Below are 12869 nucleotides of genomic sequence, written 5' to 3'. Positions count from 1 at the left end.
ATTCCCACATTATTGTAAAACGCCAAGGACATTCTTACTTGATCACTGTTCCTACCCAGTAGCAGAATCTTTGCAACGACTATCAGTTTAATAGGTAACAGCTGCAAAATACTAACGCGAATTCTTTACAGACGAATGGAAAAACTGGTAGGAGCCGACCTCGGGGAAGATCAGTTTGGATTCCGTAGAAATGTTAGAACACGTGAGGCAATACTGACCCTACGACTTATCTTAGAAGAAAGATTAAGGAAAGGCAAACCTACTTTTATAGCATTTGTAGACTTAGAGAAAGCTTTTAATAGTGTTGACTGGAATACTATCTTTCAAATTCTGAAGGTGGCAGGGGTAAAATACAGGGAGCGATAGGCTATTTACAATTTGTACAAAAAGCAGATGGCAGTTATAAGAGTCGAGGGACATGCAAAGGAAGCAGTGGTTGGGAAGGGAGTGAGACAGGGTTGTAGCCTCTCCCCAATGTTATTCAATCTGTATATTGAGCAAGCAGTAAAGGAAACAAAAGAAAAGTTCGGAGTAGGAACTAAAATCCATGGAGAAGAAACAAAAACTTTGAGGTTCGCCGATGACATTGTAAATCTGTCAGAGACAGCAAAGGACCTGGAAGAGCAGTTGAACGGAATGGACAGTGTCTTGACAGGAGGGTGTAAGTTGAACATCAACAAAAGCAAAACGACGATAATGGAATGTAGTCGAATTAAATCGGGTGATGTTGCGGGAATTAGATTAGGACATGAGTGGCTTAAAGTAGTAAATGAGTGTGCTATTTGTGGAGCAAAATAACTGATGATTGTCGAAGTAGAGAGGATATAAAATGTAGACTGGCAATGGCAAGGAAAGCGTTTCTGGAGAAAATTTGTTAACATCGAGTATTAAGTGTCAGGAAGTCGTTTCTGAAAGTATTTGTATGGAGTGTAGCCATGTATGGAAGTGAAACATGGACGATAAATAGTTTAGACAAGAAGAGAATAGAAGCTTTCGAAATGTGGAGCTACAGAAGAATGCTGAAGGTTAGATGGGTAGATCACATAACTTATGAGGAGGTATTGAACAGAATTGGGAAGAGAGGAGTTTGTGGCACAACTTGACTAGAAGAAGGGATCGGTTGGTAGGTCATGTTCTGAGGCATAAAGGGATCACCAATTTAATACTGGAGGGCAGCGTGGAGGGTAAAAATCGTAGACGGAAACCAAGAGATGAATACACTAAGCAGATTCAGAAGCATGTAGGCTGCAGTAGGTACTGGGAGATGAAGAAGCTTGAACAGGATAGAGTAGCATGGAGAGCTGCATCAAACCAATGTCAGGACTGAAGACCACAACAACAATGTTTTGCTCCTTTTTCTTTTACAAATAGCGCAAGCTGTCCTGTAGATAAAGCCAATCGAACAAACTCATTCCTCAATAAAAGGTGAACATAAATTTTCATAACATCAAATATTATATATAATAACAAAGCATCAGAACCTATTAAAATCGCGAAAGTTAGGAAAAGAATTTAGACGTGGCGAATCGCGAACCACCGCCGGAACACGCATTCAGTTGAAAATCAGTTACACTACCCACTATCCTACGACGACATAATTATCTGACGGCCAATTCTACTATGTTACCAGTTGCTAAAAGCTTTAATCGCAGTTATGTTACTGACTGAAATGAAATTATAACAAATTGTACAAAGAACAATGTGCTTTTAGTGGATCCTCGGTGTGTCGTTGCCTTCAAATGGTATACTCTCATAATACGCAAGCTTTTAAAAAAAAAAGTTGCCACGAATATGATTTTTCTGATTATTTTATTGCAACGAATAACACAGTTAACAATGATTTTTCGAGTGATTCTCAATTCGCTGGTGCGCAGAAACGGCATATACACGTATAGGCTTGAAATGAATGCCAATATGGCGCCTCACAACTCCGTGTGGGGAGATGTTGTGCCATCTCATTGGTCAACGCTCAGACGCACGCTCAGAATATCTGACATGCCAGATATTGCTCTGCACGTTCGGAAAGACTGCCGAACGTGCTATTCCACGCTTTGACGTCAGAAACTCGGCACGCTCAACGTTCGGGTGCACGGTCCGTGTGCCGACGGCTTTACACGTGTTACCTGCCAGAAACTTCGACACAGGTTCAGCCTCGCGGCTGCTCTAGGTGGGCAATTGTCGCAGTATTGCCTAACCTTCAGGCGCTACAGCAGCTGCGAGGCGGTCTTTGTGTCGAATCTAACAACTGTCGGTTGCGACCGCAAAATGTATGGGAAACAACGTCCCGAGGGAGGAGGTTGTTTCACTGACGTCCTTTCTGACATCTCCTGAGGCCTTTTCGTGCCTTCTGAGCGGCAATGTCTCTGGAATATTTTCTCCGCCACCCATAAGAAAACAGCGTGATCTGATCGCTGAGCGTCGCGGTTCTGACCGCCATGACAGAGGCGGCCAAAGAAGGCGTGGAACGTGAGTAAAGGCGGGTGTGACGACGTCCTCATCGTGTGGCACGTCTACGGTGGCGTCGGGCCGAATCGCCCTTACAGCACGCACAAACTTCCTTTCTTCGTAAGTGTCGAAACCTTGCCGTTTGAAGCGTCGTCAAGTATAACGGTGACGTCGTTGAGCACCACGTTTCTGCATAGTTACAGAGGAAGATTGTAGACACCTTTGTGCCAAATTTCAAATTTCTCTGTTCTTCTCATTACCTTCGTCTTTCTTCGATTTACTCTCAATCCATATTCACTGAGCCGGCCGCGGTGGTCTAGCGGTTCTGGCGCAGCAGTCCGGAACCGCGGGACTGCTACGGTCGCAGGTTCGAATCCTGCCTCGGGCATGGGTGTGTGTGATGTCCTTAGGTTAGTTAGGTTTAAGTAGTTCTAAGTTATAGGAGACTTATGACCTAAGATGTTGAGTCCCATAGTGCTCAGAGCCATTTTTGAGCCATATTCACTGCTTATTTGTTCACTCCAATCAGCAGATCCTCTAACTCTTCTTCGCCTTCACTCAGGACAGCAATGTCATTAGCGAATCGTATCATTGATATCCTTTCACCTTGAATTTTGATGTCACTCCGTCTTACACTCCTTTTAATCAGAGCACTTCGTTCTTGGTCGTACACTCTTATTATTACCTCTTGGCTCTTGCACGAGCTGTATATTACCCGTCTCTGCCTATACGTCTCTGCCTATAACTTATCTATACTTTTCTCAGAATTTCGAACATCTTGCACCATTTTACACTGTCGAACGCTTTTCCCAGGTAGGCAAATCCTACGGCTGTGCTTGATTTTTCTTTAGCCTTACCTCCATTATGAACCGCAACGTCATAATTGCTTCTCTGGTGCCTTTACCTTTCTTAAAGCGAAACTGATCATCGTGTAACACACTCTCAATTTTCAATTCTTCTGTACATTACTGTTCTAAGCAGCTTGGATGCATGAGCTGTTAAGCTGACTGTGCGATAATTCTCGCACCTGTCAGCTCCTGTAGTCTTCGTAATTGTGTGGATGATTTTTTTCCGAACGTCATTTGGTATGTCGCCAGACTCGTACATTCTACACGCCAACGTGAATAGTCGCTTTGTTGCCACTTCCCCCAATGATTTTAGGAATTCTGATGGAATGTTATCTATCCCTTCTGCCTTATTTGGTCTTACGTCCTTCAAAGCTCTCTTAAAGTCTGATACTAATACTGGATCCCCTATCGCCTCTAAATCGACTCTTGTTTCTTCTTCTATCACAAATCTCCCCACTCATAGAGGCCTTCAGTGTACTCTTTCCACCTATCCGCTCTCTCCTCTGCATTTAACAGTGGAATCCCCGTTGCACTATTAATGTTACCACACTTGATTTAATTTCACCGAAGGTTGTTTTCACTTTCATATATGGTCAGTCAGTCCTTCCGACAATCATTTCTTTTTCGATTTCTTCACAGCCATTTCGTCTTAGCTTCTCTGCACTACCTACTGTCCGCAGCTCGTGGTCGTGCTGTAGCGTTCTCGCTTCCCGCGCCCGAGTTCCCGGGTTCGATTCCCGGCAGGGTCAGGGATTTTCTCTGCCTCGTGATGACTGGGTGTTGTGTGATGTCCTTAGGTTAGTTAGGTTTAAGTAGTTCTAAGTTCTAGGGGACTGATGACCATAGATGTTAAGTCCCATAGTGCTCAGAGCCATTTGAACCCTTTGAACCACTACCTACTTATTTCATTCCTCATCCCTGAACTTCCCGGAACATTTTCGTACTTCCTCCTTTCATCGATCAACAGAAATACGAGAGTAGTTTGAAAAGTTTTCGGAATCACCACGAGAGGTCAGCGCTAGCGCAACGAGTTGTTCACGTGATATTCATTAGACTGTTGCCTGTAAACACGTGCCACGTCAGTGATCTTGGAAGAGAGCTGTGGCGGTGACGTGGTTCTGTTGTTCCCGCGTAGTGATTTGCGAAGGTGGGAAAAATTCGAGCAGTGATTAAGTAGTTCTTAAACAAAGCTATGAAAGCAAAGGACATTCATGCCGATTTCCAGAATACACTGGGGGACTCTGCTCCTTCAGCTGTTGCCAAGTGGACAAATGAATTTAAATTTGGTTGGGAGAGCTTAGATGATGATCAGCGCAGTGGTCGGCCAAGATGTGTCACTACTCCAGAAACTATTGCAAAAGTGCACAAAATGTTCACGGAGGATCGCCGATTGAAAGTGCGTGAGATTGCTCACACCTGCCAGATGTCATCTGAAAGGGTATATCACATTTTAACTGAAGAATCAGAAATGAAAAAATTATCTGCAAGATGGGTGCCGCGACCCTTGACGCTAGATCAAAAACCCACGAGAACAGACACATAGGAACAATGTTTGGCCTGTTTTAGGAGAAACGAACTACACTTTTCCGCCGGTTTGTGACCACAGATGAAACTTGGGTGCACTACTGTACCCCAGAGACAAAACAACAGTCAAAGCAGTGGAAACATGCTGATTCTCCGCCACCAAATTCCTTCGGCAGGAAAGGTCATAGAATCAGTGTTCTGGGATACGAAGGGAATTCTGTTTGTAGATTATCTCCCCACTGGGCAAACAATTACTAGAGAATACCATGCTACCCTCCTGGTCAAAGAGCAACTAAAGATACGCGAAAAAAGGCCAGGTTTAGCAAGGAAAAAAGTCATGTTCCATCAAGACAATACGCGCCCGCGCACATGTGCCGTCGCCATGGCAAAATTACATAAACTACGGTATGAATTGTTGCCACACCGGCCTTATTCACCTGATATGGCTCCGTCAGACTTCCATCTCTTCCCAAAAACTGAAAATTTTTCTTGGTAGACGGAGATTAACTTGAAACGAAAAATTGATAGCCGGAGTTGACAACTATTTTGCAGGCCTGGGGGAAACTCTTTTTCAAACCACCCTTGTATTTCTTCTGTTGCCCATGGTTTCGTCGCAGTTATCTTCTTTGTCTCTATGTTTTTCTTTCCAACTCCTGTGATTGCCCTTTTTATAGATGTCCATTCCTTTTCAACTGTACTACCTACTGAGCTATTCCTTATTACTGTATCTGGAGCCTTAGTGAACTTCAAGCGTATCTCGTCATTCCTTAGTACTCCCGTGTCACATATTTTTGCATATTGATTCTTCCTGACTAATGTCTTAAACTTCAGCCTACTCTTCGCCACTACTATATTGTTATCTGAGTCTATGTCTGCTCATGGGTAAGCCTTTCAATCCTGTATCTGATTTCGAAATCCCTGCCTGACCTTCATGTAATCTAACTGAAATCTTCCTGTACCACCCGGCCTTCTCCAAGTATACCTCCGCCTCTTGTGATTCTTGAACAGAGTATTCGCTATTACTAGCTGAAATTTATTACGTAACTCAATTAGTCTTTCTCCTCTGTCATTACTTACCCAAGCCCATGTTCTCCGGTAACCTTTTCTTCTGCTCCTTCCTCTACAACTGCATTACTGTCCCCCGTGATTATTACATTTTTCATCTCCCTTGACGTACTGTAACACGCTTCCAAACTCCTCATATACTTTCTCTATCTCTTCACCTTCAGCTTGCGACGTCGTACACTATCGTTGTCGGTGTTGGTTTGTTGTCGATTCTGATAGGAACCCTATCACTGAACTGTTCACTGTAACACATTCTCTGCCCTACCTTCCTATTCATATCGAATCCCACTCCCCTTACACCATTTTCCGCTGCTGTTAAAGTTACCCTATACTCAACTGACCAAAAATCTTTGTCTTCTTTCCACTTCACTTCACTGACCCCAATTATATCTAGACTGAGCAATTGCATTTGCTTTTCAGATTTCCTAACTTCCCTAACTTCTGACATTCCACGCCCTGACTCGTAGAACGTTATCCTTTCGTTGGTTATTCAATCTTTTTCTCTTGGTCACCTCCCCCTTGGGGGGGGGGGCTATTCCGGAACCTTTTGCCAATACAGAGATCATCATGACACTTTCCAACTACAGGCTGCATGTCCTGTGGATATACGTTATGTGTCTTTAATGCAGTGGTTTCCATTGCCTTCTGCACCTCCTGCCTTTACGAGCAGTTTCCAACCCCTAGGGCAAGAGAATGTCGTGAACCTCGTCCGCACCTCGTGGTCTCGCGGTCGCGTTCTCGCTTCCCGAGCACGGGGTCCGGGTTCGATTCCCGGCGGGAAAGGGATTTTTTCACCTGCCTCGAGATGACTGGGTGTTTCTGTTGTCCTCATGATTTAATCAACATTCATGAAAGTGGTGAGATGGACTGGGCAAAGGTTGGGGTTTTGTACGGGCGCTGATAACCGCGGAGTTGAGCGCCCCACAAACCAATCATCATCATCGTCGTCGTCATCGTGAACCTCTTTCCGCTCTTTGACTAGTCGGGTGACAGAATGAGAGTGACTTCCTATGCCGGATTGCCGGCCACGATGACCGAGTGGTTCTAGGCGCTTCAGTCCGGAACCACGCGGCTGCTACGGTCGCAGGTTCGAATCCTGCCTCGGGCATGGATGTGTGTTATGTCCTTAGGTTTAAGTAGTTCTAAGTCTAGGGGACTGATGACCTCAGATGTTAAGTCCCATAGTGCTCAGAGCCATTTGAACCATTTTTTGAACCAATGCTGATTATTAACCAAAAGTTAAGCGGCGGCCGGTTTCGAACCTATAACCGAGGACGTTTTGATTACTTATCAAAGACGCTACTCCCAGACCACGGGTGCACAACTTGCCACCTCCTGCTCACCGCGGCAGTAGGAGGTAGGGGAGAGGGGGAGGGGGGGGGGGCAGCGACCCATCTCCCTCGCCGCCTTACATTCCCGGAAAAGAAACCTGGTAGTGAATTTGATAGCAGGCTGAGTGGACCCCTAGCCTTGTGCTCTAGTGCTACACGACCACGGACACATACCGTATACGTACAGTGCACAATTTAGCTGTTACGTTTACACCCCTAGTCCGGACCCACCTCGGCAAAGAGGGTTTCTTTCGACTGTTTACTCTGGCCAGCACGTTCTTCACATCTCTCACCCAAAGGAAACATCTGCTCGTCGGGAATAAATTGACCAGGAAGCCACTGCGACTGAAATATGACATAGGGCCGAATCAGTATGGAACCAGATATCCGTATCCCAAGAGCTCACATGGAAACCCAGTTCTAAGTAAAGAAGGGAAAGCAGAAAGGTGGAACCAGTATATAGAGTCCTTAAGGACAATATTATGAAAATGGAAGAGGGTGTAGATGTAGATGAAATGGGAGATACAATACTGCGTGAAGACTCTGAGAGAGCAGTCGAAACAAGGCCCCTGGAGTAGACAACATTCCATTAGAACTACTGACAGCCTTGGGAGAGCCAGTCCTGACAAAACTCTACCATCTGGTGAGCAAGATGTATGTCACATGTGAAATACCCTCAGACTTCAAGAAGAATGTAATAATTCCAATCCCAAAGAAAACAGGTGTTGACAGATGTCAAAATTACCTAACTATCAATTTAATAAGCCTCGGCTGCAAAATACTAACCCGAATCCTTTACAGACGAATGGAAAAACTGGTACAAGCCGACCTCGGGGAAGATCAGTTGGGATGTCGTAGAATTGTTGGAACACGTGAGGCAATACTGACCCTACGACTTAACTTAGAAAATAGATTAACGAAAGGCAAACCTACATTTCTAGCATTTGTAGACTCAGAGAAAGCTTTTGACAATGTTGACTGGAATACTCTCTTTCAAATTCTGAATGTAGCAGGGGTAAAATACAGGGAGCGAAAGGCTATTTACAATTTTTACAGAAACCAGATGGCAGTTATAAGAGTCGAGGGACATGAAAGGGAAGCAGTGGTTGGGAAGGGAGTGAGACAGGGTTGTAGCCTATCCCCGACGTTATTCAATCTGTATATTGAGCAAGCAATAAAGGAAACAAAAGAAAAATTCGGAGTAGGTATTAAAATCCATGGAGAAGAAATAAAAACTTTGAGGTCCGCGGATGACATTGTGATTCTGTCAGAGACAGCAAAGGTCCTAGAAGAGCAGCTGAACGGAATGGTCAGTGTCTTGAAAGGAGGATATAAGATGAACATCAACAAAAGCAAAACGAGGATAATGGAATGTAGTCGAATTAAGTCACGTGATGCTGAGGGAATAAGATTAGGAAATGAGATACGTAATGTAGAAATGAGTTTTTCTATTTGGGGAGCAAAATAACTGATGATGGTCGAAGTAGAGAGGATATAAAATGTACTGGCGATGGCAAACAAATAATTTCTGAAGAAGAGAAATTTGCTAACATCGAGTATAGATTTGTCAGGAAGTCGTTTCTGGAAGTATTTGTATGGAGTGTAGCCATGTATGGAAGTGAAACGTGGACGATGAATAGTTTAGACAAGAAGAGAATAGAAGCTTTCGAAATGTGGTGCTACAGAAGAATGCTGAAGATCAGATGGGTAGGCCACATAACTAACGAGGTGGTACTGAACAGAATTGGGGAGAAGAGAAATGTGTGGCACAACTTGACTAGAAGAAGGGATCGGTTGGTAGGACATATTCTGAGGCATCAAGGGATCACCAACTTAGTATTGGAGGGCAGCGTGGAGAGGAAAAATCGTAGAGGGAGACCAAGAGATGAATACACTAAACAGATTCAGAAAGATGTAGGTTACAGTAGGTACTGGGAGATGAAGAGGTTTGCACAGATAGAGTAGCATGGAGAGCTGCATCAAACCAGTCTCTGGACTGAAGACCACAACAACAACACCCGTACCCATCATCAGAGCTCAGTTCAATGCCCACTAATGCTGCCAGAGGTGGCAACATTGGATACTGAGTTTCGCATCCTGTACACCTACAAATCACCTATAAATTTGATCGTGTGTTCTTCCTATTATACAGTATACTTAAAGTAACTAAAATTCCGTTACTTGCATCCAGCCTGGTACTGCAATTTTAATTTCCGGCAATGTGTGTCTTACTTCTGAAACAATTACACCTTTTCTGCTCATACATCTTGAGAAAGAAGCAAAACCATTTCCCCAAAATATCGTGTTGTTGGCAATGTTGCCAAATTTTAGTCAGGACGCTAAATTGGCCTTGTACGTAGCTGACGTTACCTGTGGAGAGGCTAAAATATGATGTTTTTGGAAGATACAACTCGTGTCTACAAATATGTGGTCCGAATTTCAAAACATTTTTAGGTTTATTGGACTTTCTGCTTTAAATATACGTATTTTGGAATTGCTAGTACTGAATCTGAACCCACAGATAAACTTCAATTTAATAGTAATTATCGCAGAAAAAAATTGAAAAAGACGTTCAGGTATTAAAATACCTACAGCAGTGAGCAAGCAATTTAAATCTAAAGAACTACATAACAGACACGTCCAACAGAGTATGATACGAAATGAAACATGGAGGGATACATAGTCCAACATTACACTCGCTGGAATCATATGCTCGAACTAATTTCCTGATATAACTGCAGGAAAAGCCTTCATAACAACTCAACCCGCAAAAATAATAGCATAAACGTGTAGTCCGAATCATCATCAAATATTTCGTTCCCGTCATCTGCAGACTCGTCGAGGACTTAAATGTATCATTTGCTCCAGACGTTTCTCCACTTTACACTTCGAACGCAATAATACACAAAACACATGAAACAGAGCCAACATGAACGTTAGGTAACGGCTACGAAACAAGAGACGATAACAAAGGTTTCAAAAACGACGGATTTTCCAGTGTTACTGCTACCACTATCAAGCAGAAACTACAAAGACTGGAGATCTAACACACGTTTGTGAGAGCCACAAATATATATTGTGTTTGACACCGCAGAAATTCATCATTTCTGGCGTGACGAAATACTACATTCGCCGCCATTTCCACAAGCACCGTAATAGTACCTTAGCCGCACGGCAAGTGTTAATATTTGTATGTTTGACAATTGGTCGTCGGTTCCATTAATATGTAAAAGTGCTCGGCACTCTTTTTTAATACACGCTCTACACTGGAACTGGCAACGGCCTTGCCGCAGTGGATACACCAGTTACCGTCAGATCACCAAAGTTAAGCTCAGTCGGGCGTGGCCGGCACTTTGATGGGCGACCATCCGGGCCACCATGCGCTGTTGCCATTTTTCGGGCTACACTCAGCCTCGTGATGCCAATTGAGGAGCTACTCGACCGAATAGTAGCGGCTCCGGTCACAGAAAACCATCATAACGACCGGGAGAGCGGTGTGCTGACCCCACGCCCCTCCTATCCGCATCCTCCTTGAGGATGACACGGCGGTCGGATGGTCCCGATGAGCCACTTGTGGCCTGAAGACGGAGTGCTACACTGGAACTGTCATGGCGAAACATACCGAATGCAGAATGTCAATTCGTCACATTTCATGTAGCACTAACAGATAATTTACACTAATAACAACTGACGTCAGAAACTGTCAGCTTCACTTATCATGAACAATTGTAGATAACAGCACGTACAAACCAAAGGTTTGTACAAGATACTGACCTGTAGTTGCCTTCGTCTGAGCTTTCAACAGAGGTTATGTAGAGAACTCCCGGCTCTACAGTAACGTATCTGAAACAAATGGAAACAAAAACTCACGTAAAATGTGTACAATGTTGCATTCACTACGAGCAGTGGAAAAAAAAAATCACATTGGGTGTAGATCAACTGTCAACGGGGATACAAGAAGTTAACACTTTGAATGAAGGAACTTATTAATCTCAGCAGACTGTCAAACTCGTCATTTCACAGGGTACGATTCCCCCGCTTTTAAATACGAAATCTCGTACATCGACGATACGACGACCTCGATCGCCTTCACTGTTGGCCAATTTTCGTAATAAACATAGAAAAACCATAAAAATATCTGCCATTCTAACACACAGGAAAGCTTACGCAGCTGGCAGCGAAAATATTAAGTATTTTTGAAAATGTTTCTGGAGAAAGTCATCGAACACAAATATATTAGAATTGATTTTTTAAACAGGTTACATCGAAGGTGACCGGTTTCGATCATGACGTCATCATCTTCAGGCCGGCCGCGGTGGTCTAGCGGTTCTAGGCGCGCAGTCCGGAACCGCGCGACTGCTACGGTCGCAGGTTCGAATCCTGCCTCGGGCATGGATGTGTGTGATGTCCTTAGGTTAGTTAGGTTTAAGTAGTTCTAAGTTCTAGGGGACATGACCTCAGATGTTAAGTCCCATAGTGCTCAGAGCCATTTGAACCATCATCATCTTCAGACCTTCAACCATATTGATGACAATAGCTCTGAGTTCAGCTGTCAACAGTTGACTATCGTCATTCAGTGGTGCCTGCTCCGTGCACGACCACTGCCCATCAATATAGTTGAAGGTCTGAAGATCACCCTAACCGGTCACCTTTCAAGGAACGTGCCTTGCGATGTAGACAGTTTTACAATTAATTTCAAGAAGTATTAACTTTTCAGACCACACATCTGTTGCTGTTGCTTACTACCTCATCACAAATATTCCTACATCTGTTTGTGGACATTAATAAAGCCGAGCCTTGCGTGGCTCGTGTTCCCGCCATCATGTACATGGTTATTACAAATGATAGAAGCGATTTCACAGCTCTACAATAACTTTATTATTTGAGATATTTTCACAATGCTTTGCACACACATACAAAAACTCAAAAAGTTCTTTTAGGCATTCACAAATGTTCGATATGTGCCCCTTTAGTGATTCGGCAGATATCGAGCCGATAATAGTTCCTCCCACACTCTGCGCAGCATGTACCCATCAATGAGTTCGAAAGCATCGTTGATGCGAGCTCGCAGTTCTGGCACGTTTCTTGGTAGAGGAGGTTTAAACACTGACTCTTTCACATAACCCCACATAAAGGAATCGCATGGTGTTAAGTCGGGAGAGCGAGGAGGCCATGACATGAATTGCTGATCGTGATCTCCACCACGACCGATCCATCGGTTTTCCAATCTCCCGACCGATCCATCGGTTTTCCAATCTCCCGTTTAAGAAATGCCGAACATCATGATGGAAGTGCGGTGGAGCACCATTCTGTTGAAAGATGAAGTCGGCGCTGTGGGTCTCCAGTTGTGGCATGAGCCAATTTTCCAGCATGTCCAGATACACGTGTCCTGTAACGTTTTTTTCGCAGAAGAAAAAGGGGCCGTAAACTTTAAACCGTGAGATTGCACAAAACACCTTAACTTTTGGTGAATTGCGAATTTGCTGCACGAATGCCTGAGGATTCTCTACCGCCCAGATTCGCACATTATGTCTGTTCACTTCACCATTAAGAAAAAATGTTGCTTCATCACTGAAAACAAGTTTCGCACTGAACGCATTCTCTTCCATGAGCTGTTGCAACCGCGCCGAAAATTCAAAGCGTTTGACTTTGTCAT

At 43.9% G+C, this 12869-nt stretch overlaps 1 protein-coding gene across 1 annotated transcript in view; it reads right to left on the bottom strand.

Annotated features, from left to right (window-relative positions):
* LOC126109491 (protogenin A-like) overlaps positions 1 to 12869 on the bottom strand; it is a 288364-nt gene that overhangs the window by 116364 nt on the left and 159131 nt on the right. Inside the window, exon 4 of the mRNA XM_049914516.1 lies at positions 10988 to 11056. Within this exon, the coding sequence (XP_049770473.1) occupies positions 10988 to 11056 (69 nt within the window). The remainder of the gene's footprint in view (positions 1 to 10987; positions 11057 to 12869) is intronic.

Source organism: Schistocerca cancellata, chromosome 12 (assembly GCF_023864275.1).
Source record: "Schistocerca cancellata isolate TAMUIC-IGC-003103 chromosome 12, iqSchCanc2.1, whole genome shotgun sequence".
Classification (NCBI taxonomy): domain Eukaryota; kingdom Metazoa; phylum Arthropoda; class Insecta; order Orthoptera; family Acrididae; genus Schistocerca; species Schistocerca cancellata.
The sequence above is the reverse complement of the archived record's forward strand: the minus strand, read 5'-3'. Positions and strand labels throughout refer to the sequence as shown.